This window comes from Schizophyllum commune (genome assembly GCF_000143185.2).
Source record: "Schizophyllum commune H4-8 unplaced genomic scaffold SCHCOscaffold_3, whole genome shotgun sequence".
In the NCBI taxonomy this organism is placed as follows: Eukaryota; Fungi; Basidiomycota; class Agaricomycetes; order Agaricales; family Schizophyllaceae; genus Schizophyllum; species Schizophyllum commune.
Genome location: NW_026089540.1, coordinates 3,268,308 through 3,291,908, shown reverse-complemented (window position 1 = coordinate 3,291,908; position 23,601 = coordinate 3,268,308). Strand labels below are relative to the sequence as shown.

The 23,601-nt window shown below is 55.1% G+C and overlaps 12 protein-coding genes across 12 annotated transcripts; 9 read left to right on the top strand and 3 right to left on the bottom strand.

Moving 5' to 3' along the window:
• Window positions 1-948: 948 nt before the first annotated feature.
• SCHCODRAFT_02492248 (uncharacterized protein) lies at window positions 949-2,145 on the top strand (the record flags this gene model as incomplete). Its single annotated transcript, XM_050342963.1, has 1 exon — window positions 949-2,145. A coding segment is annotated over one exon (1,197 nt), but the record flags the coding sequence as incomplete, so codon positions are not given.
• A 240-nt stretch (window positions 2,146-2,385) lies between these two features.
• SCHCODRAFT_01062668 (uncharacterized protein) lies at window positions 2,386-3,000 on the top strand (the record flags this gene model as incomplete). Its single annotated transcript, XM_050340959.1, has 1 exon — window positions 2,386-3,000. A coding segment is annotated over one exon (615 nt), but the record flags the coding sequence as incomplete, so codon positions are not given.
• A 27-nt stretch (window positions 3,001-3,027) lies between these two features.
• SCHCODRAFT_02664916 (uncharacterized protein) lies at window positions 3,028-7,972 on the top strand (the record flags this gene model as incomplete). Its single annotated transcript, XM_050346538.1, has 5 exons — window positions 3,028-3,116; window positions 5,661-5,930; window positions 5,958-6,745; window positions 6,929-7,749; window positions 7,952-7,972. The coding sequence occupies 5 exons, from the start codon at window positions 3,028-3,030 to the stop codon at window positions 7,970-7,972; spliced, it is 1,989 nt and encodes a 662-aa protein (XP_050201897.1).
• Window positions 7,973-8,058: 86 nt separating this feature from the next.
• Window positions 8,059-9,186, top strand: SCHCODRAFT_02460460 (uncharacterized protein; the record flags this gene model as incomplete). Its single annotated transcript, XM_050342607.1, has 1 exon — window positions 8,059-9,186. A coding segment is annotated over one exon (1,128 nt), but the record flags the coding sequence as incomplete, so codon positions are not given.
• Window positions 9,178-9,369, top strand: SCHCODRAFT_02470854 (uncharacterized protein; the record flags this gene model as incomplete). The annotated part of the gene is made up of 1 exon (XM_050342695.1): window positions 9,178-9,369. A coding segment is annotated over one exon (192 nt), but the record flags the coding sequence as incomplete, so codon positions are not given.
• An 843-nt stretch (window positions 9,370-10,212) lies between these two features.
• SCHCODRAFT_02491011 (uncharacterized protein) lies at window positions 10,213-10,431 on the top strand (the record flags this gene model as incomplete). The annotated part of the gene is made up of 1 exon (XM_050342942.1): window positions 10,213-10,431. The coding sequence occupies one exon, from the start codon at window positions 10,213-10,215 to the stop codon at window positions 10,429-10,431; it is 219 nt and encodes a 72-aa protein (XP_050201894.1).
• Window positions 10,432-10,711: 280 nt separating this feature from the next.
• On the bottom strand, window positions 10,712-11,244 carry SCHCODRAFT_02664915 (uncharacterized protein; the record flags this gene model as incomplete). The annotated part of the gene is made up of 3 exons (XM_003034051.1): window positions 10,712-10,849; window positions 10,899-11,144; window positions 11,200-11,244. The coding sequence occupies 3 exons, from the start codon at window positions 11,242-11,244 to the stop codon at window positions 10,712-10,714; spliced, it is 429 nt and encodes a 142-aa protein (XP_003034097.1).
• A 430-nt stretch (window positions 11,245-11,674) lies between these two features.
• SCHCODRAFT_02490843 (uncharacterized protein) lies at window positions 11,675-11,880 on the top strand (the record flags this gene model as incomplete). The annotated part of the gene is made up of 2 exons (XM_050342934.1): window positions 11,675-11,743; window positions 11,794-11,880. 2 exons carry the CDS (start codon window positions 11,675-11,677, stop codon window positions 11,878-11,880), a joined length of 156 nt encoding a protein of 51 aa, XP_050201893.1.
• Window positions 11,881-13,765: 1,885 nt separating this feature from the next.
• Window positions 13,766-15,115, bottom strand: SCHCODRAFT_02492590 (uncharacterized protein; the record flags this gene model as incomplete). The annotated part of the gene is made up of 1 exon (XM_003034050.2): window positions 13,766-15,115. One exon carries the CDS (start codon window positions 15,113-15,115, stop codon window positions 13,766-13,768), a length of 1,350 nt encoding a protein of 449 aa, XP_003034096.1.
• Window positions 15,116-18,068: 2,953 nt separating this feature from the next.
• Window positions 18,069-20,047, top strand: SCHCODRAFT_02570780 (uncharacterized protein). The gene is made up of 5 exons (XM_003034647.2): window positions 18,069-18,141; window positions 18,193-18,251; window positions 18,304-18,799; window positions 18,850-19,280; window positions 19,329-20,047. Exons 1-5 carry the CDS (start codon window positions 18,106-18,108, stop codon window positions 19,795-19,797), a joined length of 1,491 nt encoding a protein of 496 aa, XP_003034693.1. The 5' UTR covers window positions 18,069-18,105; the 3' UTR covers window positions 19,798-20,047.
• On the top strand, window positions 20,020-22,150 carry SCHCODRAFT_02534195 (uncharacterized protein; the record flags this gene model as incomplete). Its single annotated transcript, XM_003034646.3, has 2 exons — window positions 20,020-20,087; window positions 20,153-22,150. 2 exons carry the CDS (start codon window positions 20,020-20,022, stop codon window positions 21,837-21,839), a joined length of 1,755 nt encoding a protein of 584 aa, XP_003034692.1. The 3' UTR covers window positions 21,840-22,150.
• On the bottom strand, window positions 21,831-23,569 carry SCHCODRAFT_02616916 (NAD(P)-binding protein). Its single transcript, XM_003034049.2, has 9 exons — window positions 23,148-23,569; window positions 22,922-23,088; window positions 22,836-22,871; window positions 22,744-22,784; window positions 22,655-22,687; window positions 22,403-22,599; window positions 22,216-22,347; window positions 22,075-22,161; window positions 21,831-22,025 (listed from the first exon to the last, which is right to left on the bottom strand). Exons 1-9 carry the CDS (start codon window positions 23,274-23,276, stop codon window positions 21,918-21,920), a joined length of 930 nt encoding a protein of 309 aa, XP_003034095.1. The 5' UTR covers window positions 23,277-23,569; the 3' UTR covers window positions 21,831-21,917.
• Window positions 23,570-23,601: the final 32 nt, after the last annotated feature.

Sequence of the window (23,601 nt, the reverse complement as noted above, 5' to 3'; positions counted from 1 at the left end):
TATCTTCTTCTGTTTAACACCGTATCATGCTCGGGTCCATCACTATCACCAAAAGATGGTCTTTACGACGTGAAAAACATCGAGCTCTTGCGCGGCAGGATCACACCCACTCGCGACGATCTCTGCGGCTTTACATCATCGCGGTGCAGTACGCAAGCCATCTATGTCGGCACAGAGCACGACGCTGAAAACGTCGACCAAGCACACTGCGTATACGATGGTTGTGTGGAAGTATCTCAACATGTTTTCGAGCTCACTCTTCCGATCGATTATGCGTTGGCTGCTACTCTGGCGCGATACGGGGTTACGGGTTTATGCGATGCTATGGGATATGGAATATACGTGGCAGCACACACCCGAGACTTTGCACTGGCTCTTTGGCAACAAACGTCCGTGGCCTCTGTTCGAGGCTACCTGTTGTCGATTCGTCCACCTCCCTTTTCGTTTTTGGCATCGTACAGGCTTTGGCTGGAACATCACCCACACAGACACGCTGGCATCACTCGCGTGCATTCAATGCGCCATTGCATGCGTAGGGCTGATTGGACTTTTCATTGTTGGAGAATGGACGTGTCAAGTCGTAAGCGTATCGCATTGTCCGTCCTTCGCTTGCCGATCAAAACCGCAATATACCGCTCTCTCTGTTTCTTCAGCGAGTACATTACAGGGATACGTTCGCGTAGGCGAACATCGACGTTGCGAATCTTCGTCAAGAACGCCGCTACCTTACAAGCACTTAAAATGTGGTCGGGGTATTGTCAACGAACGGCGTGCGAGCATCACAAAGGCAAGACGGCCCGTATGTGTTCGCGACTTCAATTGGGTGGTGGCCCCGCCGAGATGCTATTTTCCCATACCGATATTGAGAGTGCGCTATACCGCGCACCGCAGGACTTAGACGTCAGTAAATGGAACTACCGTTTCCGCTTCCACACTTTTTTAGACGACATGACGAACCTGCCGGACAACTACGTCGTCGCGCTTCTTACACCCGAACAGTTATTCGACAAACTCACAGTGGCCAGTCTTCGCTCCGTATGTTCCGCTCACTCGATTTCTCTCGCCAAAGTACGTGTGTGTAGACAGGTAATCGCCGAGTTATTTGCCTCGCACGAGTGCGTGGGGGGGTGTGAGCTTCTGTATACCGCATTCGAAAAGGTGCCTATTGCCAACAAGCGGAAAACCGGCCGCAAATACCGTCGGTACAACGGAAAGAGGCGCAAAGTCAACAGCCAGAAAGCAATGAAGAAAATGCTTGCGGACGACGTCGACACTCAGGCTCCGGCGTCGAGCTTTCCGCCGCCCCGACCGAACAAAGAGATGATGCACCGTATCGCGAGTAACTTCTACGAAGAACTTATGAACGTCCGAGAGATAGGTTGCGCAGTTTGCGGCGAATTGAAGCCGGAAAAGGGCAGCGTGCCGATGCGAAGTATGAAACACAACTTGAAGGTCCTCGACAACAATGCTATTACTCGAAAGTTACGGACGACCGATAATGACCCTATACAGCCATTGCCTGGGCTGGTTCTAGCTGAAGGATGTGATGTTATATGCCAGGATTGTCGCGGACCGTTACGACAGATGGAAGTGCCAAGACTGGCTTTAGCCAACAATCTTTGGCTGGGAGAAGTACCGCCAGTATTGAGTAAATTGAGATACTTCGAACGTATTCTGATACAACGTGTCCGCCACAATGCCTCCTTTGTTCGCGTGGGTGGCTCATTCAAGAAGATGATAGCACATGTCATATGCTTCCCTGTGAACACGCCTCTCGTTCATGACGTCCTGCCACCACCTAGAGAAGAAATGGACGAGGTCCTCGCAGTTATGTTCACTGGTCCGTCATCACCCACGCCTGCTGATTACGCGTCTGGTAGGTTTAATCCACTACTAGTGAGACGGAAAGAAGTACAAGAAGCGCTCGAGCACCTGCGTCTTAACTCGCCTGACTACGCGGATATCACAATATCCGAAGAGAATCTACGAACTTACGACGAGGACTCTCCCCCAGTTACTATTGAGTATCGGATGATGGATACCAACATAAATCAAGAGAGCAGGAGCGCTTTTAACACGGAAGATGACCAAGGAGTGACCTCTGGCGAAGTACCGTTCGTTGTACACGGTTTGACGGGTGAGGACTTAGACACAAAAACCGTAGAAGAGTTGAAAGGGCTTGCGCTGAAACACTTTAATGCTAATAAAGGCGTGTTGCGTGTCGGGCATGAAGAAAGCGCGGAATCTATATATCATAATATACAGTTATATCCGCGCATGTTCCCGTGGTTGTTTCCATACGGCGCGGGCGGTGTTGGTAGTACGCAAGTCGCAAAGGAGATAAAATACAGGCTGTCCGAGAAAGAGCACGTTCGTCATCTCCTTATGTATCACGATCAACGTTTTCAGCGAGACCCTGCCTTTCCGTTCGTTGCCTTCAGTCACTCGCAAGTTAAACAGACCATCACCCAGAGTTTCCTGGTTGCTAAGCAGGAACGATTCCATGACGTTATCACACGACTACTCAGCCTGAATCGCACTGTGTTGCAAAGTATAGCGACGCGAATGAGCGACGGCGAACACGTTGTTCCTGTCACAGACGACGAAAAAGAATGTTGGAAAGTCATCCAGGATATCGACAGTGTAGCGGGCCATGTAATGGGAACGACTTCCGGCAGGAAATGGATGAGAAACGAGATATGGTCCCTGATTGCTCACATAGGTTCACCCGTATGGTACATTACGATTGCGCCAACTGATATCAAGCACCCGTTGTGTTTGTACTATGCAGACACAAAGGAGGAATTCAAACCACATGTATTCCCTGACTCGGATGCACAGAAAGACGATCGGTTCCGCAAGGTGGTTAACAACCCTGTAGCTGCAGCGCGTTTCTTTCACTTCATGGTCGAGACGTTCATTAAGCATGTGCTAGGAGTCGGATCGGGATGTCCGGGTCTGTTCGGCAAGACGTCTGCATACTACGCGACTGTCGAACAACAAGGGCGTCTAACGTTGCATCTGCACATGCTCGTTTGGATAAGCGGTTCCCCTACTCCTCAGGAAATGAGAGATCGTATAACAGAGTTTGAACTAGGTAACTGGCCCTCAGGCATGTACGAGACCTGCCCTTTGTTTTGTCTGGACTGAGCTCACTGGGGTTCTCTCCACGACACACAAGGCACGGGTAGAGCACGCTCGCCGGCCACAGCACGCGCCCGCGCACGCTCACTAGCCGCTCGCCGACTCATGCCGTGATGCGCGCCCTTTGATGGCGCGCTGGGCGGACGACGTGCTCGCCCTCGACGCGTCGGGACGCGCCGTGCGTGCGCCGTCGCTGCTGAATCACACATCAAAATGTAAGAAACAGTAATGAAATCGTTCATTTGAAGTGCATACGTATTCTAGAGAGTAATTAATGGGGAGGGAGGGGGGGAAGGAGAAAAGGCACAAAAGCGCGAGTGAGAAATTTCGCTTGCGCTGGACGCGCCGCTACGGCTCGGTAGCGCGCACGGCGGAGTGAGAGGGCGGAGAGGAGGAGGGTGGTAAGCGCGCTCGATGCGCGTAGGATCGCATCGACCGAGCACGATGGGGGGGAGGCAGGCCCTTGAAGCTCGTCACCGTGCGCTTGATGTGCACGAGAAGGCGGCGAGGGCACGGGTGGGGGTGGGGGCGAGGGGCGCACGCATGCTAGCACACACCGGGTGTACCGTTGCCTGCGCAGGCACTCCCCTCGCACCTTCCCTCGCACTTTCCCCCCGCCCCATCCTCCCTCCTCGCCTCGCCCCTCCTCGTATCCTCTTCCCCCACCCCTCCTCGTATCCTCCCCCGCCCCTGCCCAGCCCCCTTCCTCCCACCATTATTCTCCCCCTAACCCTCTCGGCGAGGCGTGCCCATGCACTCCCTCTATCGGCACATACACCACGCACGCTTCCCATACCTCACTGTCGGCGGAGGTGGTATGGGCATGGTGCGCGCTGTACGCGTCGAAAGAGGGAGCGCGCGGGTAAGCATCGCCCCGCTGGCGATCCCGATGTGCTGGCATAGCCAGCGGCCGATCGAACGTGACACGCTCAGAGGCGTCACGCACGTCTCCAGCAGTGCCGAGCCTCGCTGAAAAGGCGATGCTGCGAGGGGGGGAGGGGGCGGGTGAAGGCGCCAACCGCTCGGCAGCCGATTGCGAGGCGCGGCTTGGGAAGGTGGCGGCATAGCGCCAAAAACGCGATTGGGAACTTGTTCCAGACACATTATGCGCCTGGAGCGAGTTCCCGCGCTCTCAGACACGGGCTGAGGGCAGACTTGAGGAGGGGAGAGGGGGGGTTGCACGCCGCTGCTTGTTGCGAAGACGCATCCCCCCACGGCATCTCATAAGGTAGTTTCATTAGTATCAAGTCGTGAGCGGCGCGAGTTCACGCACCTGTATTCCACTCCTTCCTCGCGCTGTCATCGAGCGCCGCGCGATTGGGATCAGGTGCGTGATCAACGCGAAAGCACGTCCGAAAATGTGTTTTCCGCGTCTTGAGAAGCGTGGTTGACAGTAAGAAGGAAGGGGGAGAGGGCTGGGGGAGTGGGAAGCGTGTACGTCGGTGCGTGGTGGTGGTCAAAGAGCAAGAGATGCGCGTGCGCGCCGCGTCGGCGCACCCTCAGACGTAGTCTGAGGGAGCATATGACGGGAAAGCGGGGCGATGTACGCCCCGCTTCCTCTGCCTCATCCTGCTCTTGTTCCTCCCCCTCCATCCCTCCTACATCCTCTCCGAGTCGCAGGCGTGTAGTGGTTAGTAGTCGAATTGAATGCGAGGCGCGTTCACGCACCTGGAACCCCCCTCCTCGGGCTCTTGCCGATTGCCATTGCCAATTTCTCGTTTGTTTGTGATGAGATTGCGAGTGAGCGCCCCAGAGGCCTGTTTCGAGATTTGGGGAAAGCGGGGTGGGCGAGATGCGAAGAAGGATGGGAGAATCAGGTGGGCAGCGTGATGGTGGTTGGGGACAGGAGACTCGCGTCGTGGATGCGCCGGATGATCGCATCGGCAGCTCCCGAGCAGTGCACGCGTCTTTGAGGGCATTGGATGCAAGCCGGGGACATATATGAGCACATTCTCAGCTGGATGAACTAGGATACACATTAATTGACTATTTAGAAGGCTGTGAGCGATAGACTGTGGGATGGTGCGGAGGCCGAGCTTGAATATCACGACCTTCGGGGATAAATCAACCGTGGGAAGTTCATGCGCCAGCTTGAACTCCACATTCTATGACACCTGGTTGCATTGTGGCCACATAGGCTCCCAAGTATGGTTTTAGGAGGCTAACGTGTATTTATGACCGAAAATAGCGATGAAAGGCACGGACGATCCGCTGGAAAAGGCCGTGTCGAATTATGTGGCGATGCACCTCGTCGGCATCTCCCGAGCACGTGGAAAAGAGTCGTCCGTAGCTCCAGCCACACAGGGTAATACATCCAGAAAATCTTACTGAAATGACAGGCGACATCAAACGAGTAGACATGATTTTTCCCGGACAAACAATGGACGGGATGGGCAAAATAACGCCAGCGCCACATATTCGTCCCGATTTGGAACGTGCCGCTTGGACGTCGAATGGTGATGAATTCCACCGTTGTAAGACGATTCCTGCAAGCAGGTCTCGTAATCAACGTACAGAGAAGAGTTAGTCAATTACGTCGAAGGCTGTCACCAAGGGCACCTATACGGAGGGCCAATGTTAGACGCGGAGGCCCGACAAGAAAGAAAACGCGCTCAACCTGGATACAAAGATCCGACGTACACCGTCTTCCCCCGTCCGCCCGTAAATTACTGCACGTGTGGCGATGCAGGTTGCAAAGTTTGTAAGAAGAGCAGACAATGGGATGTTCACTTTGAGGAGTATGTCGACGACGTCTTACTACGATCTAACGTGCACAAGTGTAGTACGTGATTCTGCATGAATAATAAAAACAGAAAATGCAAAGCGAGGATGCCGCGAGAAGTACGAGAGGAATCCGGAGTGGATATGGACACTGGCGCGCTCCGGTTCAAACATCTCGAACCGTATATGAACGACGTCTCCCCACTCATAAGCTACGTCCTCGGCTGTAACCATGACTGTACGGGACTTATGTCGGGCAGTGCGGTAAACCACATCGTTTACTACATAACAGAATATATTACGAAGATGGGCCCGCCTACACACGTGATTTTTGAGGCTATAAAAGCCGCATTCGACAGAAACTCTGAACATCTGTCGTCCAACGCAGACAGTAAAGAAAAGGCGCGGAAGTTGCTTACGAGGATGGTGAACATATTAAGTACTAAGATGGAACTCGGATCTCCCTTTATATGCGCGCATTTACTCGGCAATCCTGATCACTATTCGTCGCATCACTTCAAACCGTTCTATTGGCATTCTTATTACATGGAGGTACGAAAGTACTGGCAGGGCGCAGACGTTGCCGAATATGACGACAACGTGATTGTTCTGCGTAGGAAAGGACACGTCATTGGTGTGAATGATGTCCAGAACTATGTTTACAGGCCTGAAGAGCTCGAGCATATGAGTTTGTACGACTTCATGAGACGGTGCAAACGAGTACCTCTTCCTAAAAACAAGGAAGACGTAAACGACAACGACTCGGATGAAGCCGCCTGCACTCAAACCTCGACCGACATTTTGGATGACATTGACGAGGTTGTTGATGACCTCGGCGGCATGAGCGATGACGAACGGTGCGATACTGCCGATAGCGGTCGTTATTGCGATGCTAACGATGCGATGGACGAAGATGGGGACGTTGTCATGGAGGACGTTTGCGACGAAGACATGGACATGTCCGTTGTGCAAGACGACCTGGAAGGGACAGAACGTGACGATAAGCCTTCACAGCCTGAATTTGACCCCGATGAACCTATTATATTTGGGGATCCACCCAAAGGAGCTCTTCCCACGAGGATGCATGCATTCGTGAAAGGGCATCCGCTGGCGAGTACACATTGCATTTGGATGAACGACAAAGACGACCCTTCGCTGGTACTGAACATGATGAGACCACTGCCGCGGAATGACAAAGGCGATAGGGATTACTACACAACGACCATGCTGACTCTTTTCAAACCGTGGAGGACAGGGGCGGACCTAAAACAACCCGAGCAACCATGGGAAGATGCCTACGCTGCTTTCCCATTTTCCGATCGTCAGCGAGAGTTGATGAAATTTTTCAACTTGCGGTGGGATTGCTTGGACGCTCGCGACGACTTCCAAATGAGGAGTAAATCGGAAGAAACGACAGGATCGTCGTACGCAAGATTCGTACCAGATGACTACGAGGTCGCTGAGGACGAGAATCATATAGAATTGGCGTTTCCTTCCAGCGACGATATTCTCACGAACAAGGCGTACAAGACAAAGAAGGAAACATACGACGACATCCAGGACTACATGAAACATCATAGATGGACTGATGCTTTAAACCAAAAGATAGACGTCACTGAATGGACCATATCCATACGCAAGACGTTCTCGGAGTGGAAAAATATTGTGGGAAACATGAGACGGTACGCTCTAGAGAAAGCGAAAGCCGACAAAAGAAGCGCGGAAGTGAACGTTCCCATTGGTGCACGGAGCCACGCGGGCGTCGACGTAGTGAACAAAGCGTATTTAACTCGCAGTTTCGTAGCACCGGACCGTGTAAACTTGATAGAGAACATAGCGCGACAGTACAATTTAAACGAAGACCAAGAGAGAGCATTCCGAATGGTGGCAAACCATGCATCCACGCCCGGTATGCCTCAGCTTCGAATGTACATCGCGGGCATGGCAGGCACGGGTAAATCGCAAGTAATAAAGGCGATTCAAGCGCTATTCATTGCTAGAGGCGAAGGTTTTCGGTTTCTCATCCTGGCGCCAACAGGTACAGCGGCATCGTTGGTGAAAGGGTCAACATATCACTACGTTCTAGGTATCAACGACAAGAAGGTAAATTCTGGTTTCTTGAACATGAAGAATCGCGGTGAGGTGAAGAGCCGGTTGCAAGGCGTGGATTACATATTCATAGACGAGGTCTCCATGTTGTCGTGTTTGGACTTATACACCATAGGGAGGACGTTGTGCGAGATTCAGAATCAGCCCGATGAACCATTCGGAAAGTTTAACATGATATTCGCTGGAGATTTCGCCCAATTGCCCCCGGTCGCCGGTGGAGAACACGGTTCGCTGTACAGCAGGACCATTGGGCGATACAGCACAGACGCGAAGAGTCAGAAAGCAGCGCTCGGGAAGGTTTTGTGGCACCTTGTCACGGACGTCGTAATCTTGAGATCGAACATGCGCCAAAAGGGATGCACTAAAGACGACCTGAGAATGATCCGTGCGCTGGAGAACATGAGATTCTGTGCTTGCGACGCAAGAGACTTCGCATGGTTGAGATCGCGACTTGCAGTATCACCCCTTAGCAAGATCGACATAACGTCCGAACGGTACCGGCATGCTTCAATAATAACCGCGCATAACATTATCAAAGACGGTATCAACGACTTAGGAGTGCGCCGATACGCACAGGAAACGGGACAAGTTCTTGAGTACTTCTATGCGGAAGACAGGCTACGCGTAGGACAAGACAGTGTATCCACGCCTATACCCGTGCACATTCAGGAACTGCTGTGGAAACAGCCGCCGACTTTCTGTGACTTGCGTATACCCGGTCGATTAGCTCTATGTCGCGGGATGCCCGTCATGATACGGACGAATGCCGCCACCGAACTGTCAATGACAAAGGGACAGGAAGGCATCGTTTACGGTTGGGATGCTAGAGATATGGGAAATGGACGACTCACGTTGAATACCCTGTTCGTAAAGCTGGACAATCCGCCGACGAATGTGCAGTTCCCGGGTCTACCTCCCAACGTCGTCCCGATGGTGCGCACTACAAACTCTGTGAAATGCGACATGCCACATCTGAATAGCAAGCTAAAAGTCTCAAGATCTCAGGTTGAGGTGTTGCCGAACTTTGCGATGACCGATTATGCGTCACAAGGAAAGTCAAGAGATATAAACGTAGTCGATTTACAAGATTGTCGTAATCATCATGCTTATTATGTTGCGCTATCCCGGGGACGCAGCTCAGACGGCACCGCAATCATTCGCAAATTTGAAGAGGGTAAGATCACAGGTGGTTGTAGCGGGGCTTTGCGTCAAGAATTCAGGGAATTGGAACTCTTGGACGACATAACAAAGCTACGGTACGAAGGTCAATTACCGTCCCATATAAATGTGCATAGACGCTTAGATCTTATTGCTCAGTACCGGAAGTGGCGGGGTGCAGAATACATGCCTGCGACGGTAGCAGCCGCGATAAAATGGCGAGACGGTAAACCCGTGTACGACAGCAAAGGACAGTGGTCGAACTTGGACGTTTGGTGTTCGTCGCCGTCACCTGCCATTGATTGGCAGAACATAACAGTGAACGCGGAGAATAAAGGTAGTTTACCCAAAGAACATATCCACCGGGCTTTCGTACCCTTGGAAGAGGTGAGGAAGGACAACAAGCGTCGCGCCGTAGAGGGCGTCTCGGTCATTCGCAAAAAGGTGCGCATGCAAAGTCCTGAGAGCACGTCAGAAGATACGCCTGAGCCCCTGCTCACACACGGTCCGCGCTGGAGTGACAACAGTTGTGCTTATGACACTGTGCTTGCGATCATTGCGTGGATGGTCGCCGAAGATGAACACATGTGGATGCCGATGTTGGAGAACTGGGGACAGTCTCCCATGCGTTCTATAGCGCGCGACGTCAGAAACGGTATACGGGGCGAGGCGACAATGTGTACAGCGAGGGACACGTTGCGCGACTTATTAGAACAAATCGACCATACCAAGTTCCGATACAACCAATTAACAAGTGTCGTCGAGGTGATAAGGGCGGCCACCAAATTGCCAACTGTAGTGATACGCAGACAGACGTTCTGCAGAACAGACGTTCAACATCACATCCCAACCGGCCATCGCACTCGAGATTACAATAGCCTGTTCATAGAAGATCCCATGTACGAAGAAGATGTACCATCGAAATGGTTTTCCGGAATGCCGTGCACCTCGATGAGAGACTGTACGACTTGCGGTCGAAGGTTACAACAGCGCGCCAAACTGCTCATGCGTGCGCCATTTCTTGTCTTTGACGTCCAGCCTGAACACCACAGGATCCGCCCGCGTTTCTCGGCCATGCTCATGAACGGAAGATGCGAATACGTCTTGAGAGGCGTCATTTACTACGACGCGCTTCACTTCACGGCCCGTGTGACGAGTCCGACAGGTGAGGTGTTTAAATATGACGGTATGCAAGGTAATGGGGAGTTTATGTTCGAAGATACGTATGAACAAATTGTTGATTGGAGAACGCTACACGGTCGATCCGCGACGCTCGCATTTTACGCGCTGAACGTTTGATCTTCCCAGGAGCAGTGCAAGCGACCGGGTGGGCTCGCAGCGGAGAAGTCGTACGTAGGCGTACCGAGGCAAGACACGCGCAAGCAGAGTCGCTCAATGACGCAATAACACACTGATGTGGAGTCGCGCAATACCTTCTTATAAGTTGTCGGGCCTTTTCTAACTTCATCACCATGCACGCCAGACGTCAATTCATAGACAAACAATGTAAAAGCGTAACATTCCATGCAGACTCCACGAAATGGGGCCAGAGCGAGACATTGACGTCGACGAAGTCCAGTTACATGTGCTCTTCGTCGTCAAAGGTGCACTCCAGATCTTCGTCGTCACTGTACTTGGTCTTGGTGACCTCGTACACCTCCAGCGTCCTTTTCAAATCTGCAACGACCTCCTTCATCTCTTCAGGATCATCTTGAAGCTATTGCTTGAACATGAGATGATGAACGAAGGCATTTGAGATCACTTACGCGACGCAACTTCCAATAGAACTTGTTGAACAAGTTGATGAAATTCGCTTTGACATCTCGCAGGTCCGCTGCCTGGCGCCGACATGTCAAGGCCAGCTGCTTCTGAGCATCGCGAGCTTCAAACTCTCTCTCGTCGCAAAGAGCCTCACGCGCTTGAATGTCGCCCAGCTTTATAGTGGCAACCTCTAAGCGTGCCTTGGCCTCGTCGCGCTCGGAAAACGCGGCGTTGATCAAGGCTAGAACCTCCTATACAACGGTTTGGATGAGCTCGGCGTCAGGCGCGCTGTGGTCTGGCGCTTACCGCCGTAACGTCCGAAGATGTGGTGGGAGATACAGTGTTCGACATCGATGCGAAGGGCGATGTCAGTGACGAGTGCAAGACATACGGATTATATATGGAGGTTGCCCTGACCGCATGGTGGACGCAGCGAGAACATGAGCCGCACCGTGTCGGTCGGAGGGAATGGCGCTGTCGAATTGACTCAACACCGCTCCTAAGATAGGCAAGTCTTTGGACATCTTTGGCAAAGGGTCTACTAATGGACGCTACATTGGGTTTGAGGGACACCACTATGGGGCACGACGCGGACGGTATGCAAAGTCTATCACTGCATGCCCTCCATACATAAACGCGGCTGAGAAGACACGGTACACACTTCTCTCATTCTCTCCCCCCCGTTGCAAGTTCCCGATAGCCGACGGTAGCTGTTCTAGCTTGAGTCCCGCGCGAACCGTTTTTTTGGCTGACACTAGTGTCGACAGAACGACATTGCCTCATGTGCTTCTTCGCCATTTTGTGTACGAAGCATGTCTGTGGTCACGTCGTTGAGCGCGAGGAAGTGCAGGTGATACGGTCGCACTTGTGCGAAACAACTTTGAATCTCACTGCTTGTAGGCCAACTGCCACGGAAAGACGTGCATCTTCAGCACGTCTCACAACGAACGAAGACACGATTGCCAGCACTCGTGCATTCATAGGTAAAGCACTCCTTCGTGCGAACGACAAGTAATGACAATCTTTTTGGGGGAGTAGCATGGGCGCCGATAGGAGGCTACTAGCGTACTCGAGCGCTCAGCCTTGCGCGACTTGCTTATCGAGCAATGCTATGTAGATCCTCATACTTGATATATGACAGTTGTTTGAGTACGGAACTTCTATGCTTAAGGCTGATCGAATGATAAAGGGAAGGTTTAATGAATCGAAGAGGGATCCCGCACTCACAAGAAGCGTGTGGGGAGGTCAGCCAACACGCACCACAGGCGTACCTGAGCTATGTCGGTGCCATTTACACTCCCTCGAAAGGCGGCACGAGATGTTCTATGCAATTACTCTGCGTCGCAATACAATGTTCGTACCCCCGCATTCGCGCAATTTCCGCTACAACCCCGCCGATCGTTAACCCTAGTCTCACCAGTCAACCTCTTCTCTCAAGCGGAGGGAAAGTACGTTAACCCTCGGTAACGGACACAACACGCGCGGCAACACGAGCACGCCCGCTTCTTTATTGCGGCTTTAGAAGCAAGCGCAGGCGGCATTGAAGGTGGTTAAAAAAGTAGCTTGAATTGCCAGACATACGGACACAGTAGAGTGAACATGGAACATGGCTATAGAGATACCAGCCGTAGAGGGACACGACGACAAAGATGACACAGCGATGCAGTCAGCACGCATGACGCCCGGTCGACCGTAAGGCATGGAGAGGATGAACGACCTTAGCCGTACGAGAAGAACACGGCGCGTAGCGAAGGCGACATCGTTGCGACCCGATCGATCGACCACGAGTAAGCACAGCGGTCCTTCGCCTCGCCCCTCCGATCGACATGCTGGAACACAAGACGCACTCCCCCCTTGACGCAGAAAGACCGCGGACAAGGGGGAGAGGCACGCCGTGCGTACGCCGCACATAACAGCCCCCGCGACACCTCCCACCCACGCACCGGAACGAGATGCGCGGACAAGAGGTGTTGTGCGTGGCTATAAAGGTCAACCTCAGATAATGCAATGAGCCGGCTGTGGACGCACCACCGTGAATCTGTGCCGCGCACTCTCTTGTCACTGGAATAGCGGGACGACGATGGTACACGACGAACGGTAGATACTGCACGCTGAGTCACGCGTAACAGACATTCTCACGAATAGTCACGCTATACGTCACCGCACAGCTCTTAACCCCAAGCGTAATTGCTCTTTGCCCGACGACCTTATTTCCCACATTACGCTCTGAACGGTCATGGATAAGCGAGCGACGACCAGCACATAGTATTTACCGGGCATCGTAACAGAGCTTTACATGTTTACGAGCGCACGCAAATAGAGGTTAACCTACGCGGGAGATAAGGTAGTTTAAGTAGATATTACTCATTTAACCAAATAAGAACGGAAAACCCGAGACAACTTCCTAACCCACCGTATGCCACGCGCTAGCGATGGCCCTCTCTAAAACAAGTATCTTGTCACTCCCCATTTGCGATCGATGCGATCCTTGACCTGTCTGTCACCGTGCGATTACTCTACACGAAGGAAACGCGTGAGCAGACAAGAGGCGGTAGCACAGCTAGCCTAACCCACCCTGAGGTATGATGGGGTATCGACGACCGGGGATCGGGGTGACGGTTTGGGACAAGAGGCTCGCCTCGATGCGTGCGGTGGCCCGGACCGACGGCCTTTCGCGCCTTTAATTATTTGTGGCGTTCGAATATCTTTCCCTTCGCATTTGGCGCGCGTCCAGCTTGCCACCTTCCCAATACTGTACAAGTATATCCCTCGATAAACATCACTGCCCAACCATCACACCCATACCTCCTCGCTCCGCTATATACACCGTATTGGCTCAAAAAAGGTACGCTAGAGTCCGCTACGAGCGATCTCATACCTCATCCATATTTTCCCGGCCGTCGACGGGACCCATATACTGGATTTCCGGAGCCTGCGCACTCTCCAGCGCAGCCACAGGCGTGCCGTCGATGACACGGGGCACCGCGCGCGAGAAGAGCACGTCCTGTATGAGGAGCAGATGCTCAATCATCACTTCCGGCGGGAAACAGCCGTAGTTCGGGCTGATGCAGAACTTGGTGAGGTTCGGGACGAGCGGCGGGACGCCCTCGCGGCATACGAGCGCGCTGATCACGGTGCGCGACAGGACCGGTCGGTCATCGCCGCCCGTGCATTGCACGCTGAGCTCCTCCAGGTTCCCGAGCCGCTCGAGGGCGCGGGGGAAGGCGCGGGCAGCGGCCTCGTCGAAGTCCTCCGGGATGTCCTGGGCGGTGAAGTCGAGAAGGGGGTGTGGCGCATCGCTTGCGGAGACGAGCGCAAGGAGCGACGTGCAGAAATCGCCGTCTGGCAGGCCGCGCGCGGATGTGGGGCAGGTCAAGAGCAGCTCCTCGAGGGCGGGCGCGACGATGTACCGCATGAGGACGTGCGATGCGTTGCAGAGGCAGAGCTTGTACAACACGGGCATGTGGACCGGCTCGAGGGCGTCCAGCTCTGTCCATAGACCGTCTGGCCGGCAGCAGTCAGTCGCAAGGAAATCGATTGTCAGCCGAGACAACGATGCAGCGCGTAAGAGCGCAGACGGGCAATGCCACGTATCGCCCAAAGAAATGTCCAGGTGGCGGAGGCCGATGAAGGATGGTATGTTTATATCGCCCCCGACGCGTCTTGCGCAGCTTGCGTCAACTGAGAGATGCTCTAGTTGCGCGGTGCTATCCCTTGTAAAGTCTAACATTCCCGTGATGTGCACCAGATCCTCGCGAGGGTCCGACTCGAAGGACACTTTCTTGAGTCGTGGGCAACTGGGCGATAGGGTCGAAAGAGAGAGGAAGTCGCGCCAATGACCAGTGAGTTCCACATACTCCCAGCGGTGCGCATGAGGCAGTAACTTGGCGATGACACTCGGTAGATATACCTTGGAGTAGCAAGTTACATCCAGACCGCAGAGGCCGGACAACGTTAAGCAAGCGTCCAAATATGCCATCAGATGACATCCATCCTCGTCGTCGTCGATAACGATTGCGTTCCATAGTTGGCCAGTGCTGTGAGCGATTGACCGCCAGGGCTTGCAGACACGCGAGACGGTACGGGCGAAGCTTGCAGGGGTGTAATGATAATCTTTCAGAAGGACGAAGATGCCAGCCAGGATCTCCGTGGGAAGACGGTATACAGGAGGGGGGTTGAGCGTGTAGAGGGGAGTCGTGATTGACATCGTGTCGCTCTCCATCCGTGGTTGATAGGAGCTGCGTTGCGTTTCTCGGCCTCTGTCTAGCACCGCACAATTCTTTCTACACGGGCAAGCAAAGTGAGCAGGTAGAGTGAAAAAGCGCAGCTAGTGTACCACCTACCTGCCCTGTGGAATGACGAGGTATCGACGCTCGAGGATCGGGGATGAGGGTTCGGGACAAGAGGTTCGCCTCGATGCGTGCGGGGGCCCGGGCCGACGACCTGTCGCGCCTTATTTGTGGCGTTCGAGAAGCTTCGCCTTCGCGTTTGGCGCGCGTCCACCTTGCCATCTTCCCATCCACCACCATCACGACAACCATCCCCGTCGCCTCTGACAGCACAACTGTACGCCATCTTTCCCCTCAATACCAGCACTAGCCCTCACACCGTGTTAACCAACCTCAGACTGACCCACGTTCATACGGGCGCCTAACTAGGTAACTGGCCCTCAGGCATGTACGAGACCTGCCCTTTGTTTTGTCTGGACTGAGCTCACTGGGGTTCTCTCCACGACACACAAGGCACGGGTAGAGCACGCTCGCCGGCCACAGCACGCGCCCGCGCACGCTCACTAGCCGCTCGCCGACTCATGCCGTGATGCGCGCCCTTTGATGGCGCGCTGGGCGGACGACGTGCTCGCCCTCGACGCGTCGGGACGCGCCGTGCGTGCGCCGTCGCTGCTGAATCACACATCAAAATGTAAGAAACAGTAATGAAATCGTTCATTTGAAGTGCATACGTATTCTAGAGAGTAATTAATGGGGAGGGAGGGGGGGAAGGAGAAAAGGCACAAAAGCGCGAGTGAGAAATTTCGCTTGCGCTGGACGCGCCGCTACGGCTCGGTAGCGCGCACGGCGGAGTGAGAGGGCGGAGAGGAGGAGGGTGGTAAGCGCGCTCGATGCGCGTAGGATCGCATCGACCGAGCACGATGGGGGGGAGGCAGGCCCTTGAAGCTCGTCACCGTGCGCTTGATGTGCACGAGAAGGCGGCGAGGGCACGGGTGGGGGTGGGGGCGAGGGGCGCACGCATGCTAGCACACACCGGGTGTACCGTTGCCTGCGCAGGCACTCCCCTCGCACCTTCCCTCGCACTTTCCCCCCGCCCCATCCTCCCTCCTCGCCTCGCCCCTCCTCGTATCCTCTTCCCCCACCCCTCCTCGTATCCTCCCCCGCCCCTGCCCAGCCCCCTTCCTCCCACCATTATTCTCCCCCTAACCCTCTCGGCGAGGCGTGCCCATGCACTCCCTCTATCGGCACATACACCACGCACGCTTCCCATACCTCACTGTCGGCGGAGGTGGTATGGGCATGGTGCGCGCTGTACGCGTCGAAAGAGGGAGCGCGCGGGTAAGCATCGCCCCGCTGGCGATCCCGATGTGCTGGCATAGCCAGCGGCCGATCGAACGTGACACGCTCAGAGGCGTCACGCACGTCTCCAGCAGTGCCGAGCCTCGCTGAAAAGGCGATGCTGCGAGGGGGGGAGGGGGCGGGTGAAGGCGCCAACCGCTCGGCAGCCGATTGCGAGGCGCGGCTTGGGAAGGTGGCGGCATAGCGCCAAAAACGCGATTGGGAACTTGTTCCAGACACATTATGCGCCTGGAGCGAGTTCCCGCGCTCTCAGACACGGGCTGAGGGCAGACTTGAGGAGGGGAGAGGGGGGGTTGCACGCCGCTGCTTGTTGCGAAGACGCATCCCCCCACGGCATCTCATAAGGTAGTTTCATTAGTATCAAGTCGTGAGCGGCGCGAGTTCACGCACCTGTATTCCACTCCTTCCTCGCGCTGTCATCGAGCGCCGCGCGATTGGGATCAGGTGCGTGATCAACGCGAAAGCACGTCCGAAAATGTGTTTTCCGCGTCTTGAGAAGCGTGGTTGACAGTAAGAAGGAAGGGGGAGAGGGCTGGGGGAGTGGGAAGCGTGTACGTCGGTGCGTGGTGGTGGTCAAAGAGCAAGAGATGCGCGTGCGCGCCGCGTCGGCGCACCCTCAGACGTAGTCTGAGGGAGCATATGACGGGAAAGCGGGGCGATGTACGCCCCGCTTCCTCTGCCTCATCCTGCTCTTGTTCCTCCCCCTCCATCCCTCCTACATCCTCTCCGAGTCGCAGGCGTGTAGTGGTTAGTAGTCGAATTGAATGCGAGGCGCGTTCACGCACCTGGAACCCCCCTCCTCGGGCTCTTGCCGATTGCCATTGCCAATTTCTCGTTTGTTTGTGATGAGATTGCGAGTGAGCGCCCCAGAGGCCTGTTTCGAGATTTGGGGAAAGCGGGGTGGGCGAGATGCGAAGAAGGATGGGAGAATCAGGTGGGCAGCGTGATGGTGGTTGGGGACAGGAGACTCGCGTCGTGGATGCGCCGGATGATCGCATCGGCAGCTCCCGAGCAGTGCACGCGTCTTTGAGGGCATTGGATGCAAGCCGGGGACATATATGAGCACATTCTCAGCTGGATGAACTAGGATACACATTAATTGACTATTTAGAAGGCTGTGAGCGATAGACTGTGGGATGGTGCGGAGGCCGAGCTTGAATATCACGACCTTCGGGGATAAATCAACCGTGGGAAGTTCATGCGCCAGCTTGAACTCCACATTCTATGACACCTGGTTGCATTGTGGCCACATAGGCTCCCAAGTATGGTTTTAGGAGGCTAACGTGTATTTATGACCGAAAATAGCGATGAAAGGCACGGACGATCCGCTGGAAAAGGCCGTGTCGAATTATGTGGCGATGCACCTCGTCGGCATCTCCCGAGCACGTGGAAAAGAGTCGTCCGTAGCTCCAGCCACACAGGGTAATACATCCAGAAAATCTTACTGAAATGACAGGCGACATCAAACGAGTAGACATGATTTTTCCCGGACAAACAATGGACGGGATGGGCAAAATAACGCCAGCGCCACATATTCGTCCCGATTTGGAACGTGCCGCTTGGACGTCGAATGGTGATGAATTCCACCGTTGTAAGACGATTCCTGCAAGCAGGTCTCGTAAAGATGCCTCTGAACTACTCGAAGTGGGATGCCCTTGAGGTGTGATCGCCAGCTAAGATCTCAATCACTTCTTTCTGACGCGTTCATAAGATCTCAGATGACTCTGACATTGAGGGACACCCGAACGTAGACAAGAACTCTCTCATCCGGTGCGTGGATACGTCTACCTCGCATGCCACGATCTCACGCCGTATCCCTCAGATGGAAGCAGCGCGATATCCATGAGAAGCGCGAGGCGCGCAAGGCGAGGATCGCCTACCTGCAAGCCCAGATCGCCTGCAACAAGGTCATCCATCCGCGCATAACCACCCTCCTCGCCGAGTACGACGAGAACACGAAGTCCATGCCCGGCACGAAGTACTTCAACAACCTGATCGAGCAGATGCAGGCGAACCCATCGAAGGAGTGCCCCCCGGGAAACGATCCCAACAAGATCGAGCAGACGTACGATGGGATGATCCTCAATCTGCTGCAGCAGGTCGCGGACCAGGCGCGCAAGAAGGTGAAGGAGTCGAATGCGACGACGGACAGTGAGAAGGAGGAGCGCGCGACGAAGGAGATTCACGACGGACTTGCTTTCCATGTTGCGGAACTCGGCAAGGAGATCGCGAGGCACGAGAAGGAGCTTGAGGAGGAGTTGAAGGAGCAGAAGAAGCACATTACGATGGACGATATCCACGAGGGCTTCAGCACCAAGGTGCGTATATCCGCATCATTCCGCTTCTTCTCCTTACACCGTTCTTGCAGTATACCCCACACAAGGAGCCCGAGCCGCCTGCGCCTCTGCCCGTCACCAAGCCGAAGAAGGAGAAGACGAAGGCCAAGAAGCAAGAGATTGAGGTCCTGAACGCCGGCGCGTCCTCATCCGCAGGCGCGGGCCCATCCTCATCAACAGCCGACGCCGAGTCGAGCGACGACGAGGAAGGCGTGCCCGAGCTGTCCGCGACCCTCGAGGCGTTCTCGAAGCTGCCATTACGCGGCTACGAGAAGTCCTGGGAGTTCATCCAAAACCACCGCGACGTCTTTGTACCTGGCGCCTCGGACGCTCTGCTCGTCGCCGGCTTCCGCGCGCAGAACCAGGGCAACGCAAAATACGCGAAGCAGTGTGTACACCAAAGCTTGTTGATTCAGTACTGCGAGAAGCTGGGAGGCGATGGCCCGCGGCTGTTCTTCAATAGGTGCGCGTCTCTCTTCTCAATATGCTTCTACCGCTCACAGTCCACCAGAATGATCAAGGGCGACAAGCGCGCCGAAGGCGTCTTCCTCGACGACGTCGAGAAGACCTACGCCGCCATCGTCCAACGCGTCGAGGTCGCCCGCCAAGAGGACGCCGAGGCCGGCGAACCCAAAGAGCAAATCCAGCTCGTCCCCGAGAACCCCGAGACGCAGATCTCCTTCAACGTCCCCGACGGCCCGCCGCCCGAGCACCTCGTCCTCGAGGGTCCGGGCACGGAGGACCTCGACATCGAGGAGGTGCGCAAGGCGCTGCAGATGCGGTGGGACGTGTTCCAGGCGTTCCCGGAGGATCTGCAGGCGGCGCTCAAGGACGGCTCGTTGGAGGCGGTGAATAAGGTGCTGGGGGAGATGGAGGTGCCGGTGGCGGAGCAGGTTGTGGAGAGCTTGAATTTGGCGGGTATTCTGAACTTCGCGGATGGCGGAATACGGGATGAGACGGGGCAGGGGGCTGAGGCGTGAAGGGCATGAGGTTAAGAGAGAGCGTAACGTGCATGTACTTGTGGCATATCATGTTCAATGTATACTTACCACGCATACGGATGCGTAGAGTCCCATAGGAAGTTCATTCTGCGATCGTACCCTGCCTTCTTATCACTATTTCCCTTTGGTGTTGAATGTGCTCCGGGAGGTTTAGCACACGTGGAAGTCACGGGAACCTGATTTGGCTATTGATGGCACCTCATGATTTTGATGCCTTCGTTCTTCCCTCTCACTCTCATCTTCACCGGCCACTTGAAGAACCTCTTACGGTGCGTGCCCTTCCGCGGACTGCTTGCCCTACTGTATGAGTAGTATATTCTAACCTTCACTTCAGTGGCGCGGCCTCGATCGTACTACCGATGCAAGACGAACGCCTGCGAGACATACCGACTCAACTCCCTGGATCTATGGGCTCCGAGAACTGTCACGATATCAGCGCTTGGTCCTCAGATGCTGCGAGTGACGATTGCCTGCTATTGGGCACCGCGGCGATCGAAAAAGAAGAGGCTCCGCAAGACGCGTCGACCCAGTTTCATCCCAAGGACAGTCTCCACAGAGCTCCCGCGTCTTCTATAGGACGACTTCCGCTCGAACTCCTTTCTGAAATATTCCTCTACTCCGCCGCAAGACACCGTAGGATGCATCAAGGGCGCGTCATCCTGCGCAGACTCCTCACGCAGATTTGTCGCTCCTGGAGGTTCGCCGCGCTGGGAACTGTGTGGCTTTGGAACGATATCGTTGTCAACACGGGCGACAACGATAGCGCCTACAACCTTCTGCGCCTTCAACTCGAGCGCTCCAAGCAGTGCCCACTTGACGTGTTGCTGTACCACGACGAAGACGAAGACTTGCAGCTCGACAGCAGGAATACGACGCGATCATGGGAACTTGTCCTTCAGCACAGTCATAAATGGCGGAACCTGCGCATCGAGAATATTGATGGCAAGGATTTTGAGACCATGACTCGCCGGCCCGTCCACCTGCCCCTCCTCAAGACGCTCGTCGTTGCGAGTGACTTATTCTACCCGTCGCCCATCCTCTTCGACACACTCGCGGACGCGCCCCGGCTTTTCATCGTCTCGCTGACCATTGCTGATCTCCGAGGCCCCCTACGCTTTCCGCCTGGCTGGCGCCTCCGCAGCTTGACGCTCGATCTCGATCGTGTCCTCAACTACGCGCACTGCATGCCCATGCTCCGGGGAACAGAACACACGCTTGAGCATCTCAAAATCGAGATCGCGTTCTGCATGGACACGCAGGACTTGAGCGCAGAGGGCACCATCTGCATGCCCAAGCTGAAGAGGCTGAGATACACTTCCTATGGGCGCTTCCTGACGAAACGCATCGAGGTTCCCGGACTTGCTTCCCTGAAGATCAAAGACTCGTACGGAGACCTACCCTGCATGACCCCTGTCGGCGGCGGCGCGCACACAGGCCTCTCTTTACGCAGACTTACCAAATTGGTGCTCGAAGACGCACGATGGGACACGACACCTTTCTTGGATGCTCTACGCCACGCGCCGAACGTGCGATACCTGGAGATCAAGGAGACGCGGTGGTGGCGCAGCGAGAGCTGTGTCACGGTGAGGCTGCTTGAGGCTTTGACGCGCGGCGGGGCCGACGTTGGCGGTGCGAATTCCACTTGCCCTCTCCCTGCGCTCGACGAGATGCGCGTCAGCCTCCGGTTGACTACCTGCACTAGCTCGTTGATCCGAGCGCTCGCGAGGATGGCACTCTCACGCAGGACTGTCGACGACGCAAGCGACCTCAAGCCACTGCGCGCCTTCATGGCCGAGCGGTTGACGGTCCGCAAGGCATTTGGAAGGACGGTGCTGCATACGAAGACGCTCATGGCATGGGGGACGGGCGGCCCCGAAGTTACGTGCGATGAGCTCGTTGTGGGCGGTGTATCGTGCGCTGGCCAGAGCTTGGAGAGCCAGCGGCGCGGTCGGGAGCGGACTAAAATCCGTAGTAAAGCATACGTGCCAATGTCATCGTCGCGCGGCTACGAGTCGGCTTGAATCATGCTCGTCTAATATATCGTTGTTCTTCTGAGGTAGAATACAATACGTTCCGAGGCAGATCAGAACCGACGTCAACTACAAACCTGTCACTTGCTCCTCGCACCACTCCCACAACGCCTTTCCCAACTCGGGATCCTCAGCCCCCGGTCCTGGTCGTCCTAGGCGCGCCCAAGGGATAAGGTACTGGAAAGAGTAGAAGTAAGACATGGCTTCGAGAATATGGTCAACGCACCTTGCCATTCAGCTCCTTCCCGCCCTTAGTGCCAGCGTATAGCTGCGTGAGCGCACCGAGTGGCGTAGGATGCAAGATCAGCCATTGCTAGCGAGGATCTCAGCTTAGTCATGATGCAAGACTCGTTGAAGAAAGGCTCACAATAATCTTCGCGACTACGGGGTTCATGTAGCGCTGCAGGTTGCTGTACAGGTTGCCAGGGTTCAGCGAGGTCGAGACGATGCCCTGGTCGCCGTATCGGCGCGCGAGCTCATTCGCGAAGATGATGTTGCCCTACGTCACCCGTTTGAGCCAGACAGGGGCCAGGACAACCTGGGAGAGTACGCACGAATTTGCTCTGTCCATACAAGATAGTAGGGTTCTTCTTCCGACGCGCCGGGCCGTCCTTGAGGGTGTTGAAGTCGATGGTCTTGACGAAGGCGTGCCCGCTGGACGAGGTGTTGACGACGCGGACGAAGCCTTCGGGAGCGGCTTGCGCGGTCGACAGGAGGGTAGGGAGGAGGAGCTTGGTGAGGTAGAAGTGAGCTGCAATAACGTCGTCAGACGGAAAGGAGGACTGGCATGAACGAGCTGATCGTACCCAGGACGTTCGTGCCAAACTGGTAGTCGTAGCCTGTGGGTAAAGTGATCAGGACCATATGATATGGCGCTGGACACGACATTATGTACCATCGACAGTGACCATGTCTGTTGGGCACATCATAACGCCTCTAGACGCGGTTCAGCTTGTGATCTGAGCGCATGTATGTCGAGGGACGCACGCATTGTTGAATAGAGCATGTAGTTGCGTCTCCTTGCTACAGCCTCGGCGTCAGCTCGAGCAAGTCTACCAATACTATGGACGCACCTCTGGAACTCAGCGGCTGCAGCTTTCACGGACTTCAGGTTCTCCAGGTCCACTTGTAGGAGAAAAGCCTCCTTCCCCGTCTCCTCCTTCAGCTCCTTGATAGCCTCTGCGGCCCTCTCCGGGCTCCGCGCGCCGAGGTAGACCTTTCCATTGTGCTTGAGCAGGGCCTGCAAGGAGCGGCAATGTCAGTACGTGCTCGAGGACGCGTCGGCCACTCAAAGCGCACCTTCACCGTCTCCTTCCCAATCCCACTATTTCCCCCAGTGACGATCATAATCTTGCCGGAGAGGTCAGGTATGTCATCGACGCTGAACGTCGGGGTAGGCGGGTAGAGCTCGCTGAAGGCTTGACCCATGTTGGGCGTGGCGGGGAGGGATGAGAGGGGATGGCTTCGAGGCCTTCATCGTGGGATCCTGTTGGCAGCCATCGTCTCCATCATCCAGCCGAGCCGCAGTCGTGATTCCGAGGGCCCGTTCTTGTATACGCTCTAGGTACCGTCAACTTCGGCACGCCTTGGTGTGAGAGTTGACATGATGACAGGAATCGGGTTTCGGAGGGCAGGGTACGAAACCAGAGCAAAGATAATTTGAAGGACGCAGCGCCCGTGCGCATGAGAGGCGTTTCCTGCAACGCTGAGGTGATGAACTCAAGAGGCAAGCTGCATGAGCGCTCGCAGCTCG

Bases quoted from the DNA above. Each gene is read 5' to 3' on its own strand.
- SCHCODRAFT_02570780 (XM_003034647.2), top strand. From the start codon at position 18,106: ATGCCTCTGAACTACTCGAAGTGGGATGCCCTTGAG. The intron at 18,252-18,303 runs GTGCGTGGATAC...CGTATCCCTCAG, and splicing joins GACAAGAACTCTCTCATCCG to ATGGAAGCAGCGCGATATCC. The intron at 18,800-18,849 runs GTGCGTATATCC...CCGTTCTTGCAG, and splicing joins ACGAGGGCTTCAGCACCAAG to TATACCCCACACAAGGAGCC.
- SCHCODRAFT_02616916 (XM_003034049.2), bottom strand. From the start codon at position 23,276: ATGGGTCAAGCCTTCAGCGAGCTCTACCCGCCTACCCCGACGTTCAGC. The intron at 22,785-22,835 runs GTGCGTCCCTCG...AACCGCGTCTAG, and splicing joins CATGCTCTATTCAACAATGC to AGGCGTTATGATGTGCCCAA. The intron at 22,600-22,654 runs GTACGATCAGCT...ACGTTATTGCAG, and splicing joins GTTTGGCACGAACGTCCTGG to CTCACTTCTACCTCACCAAG.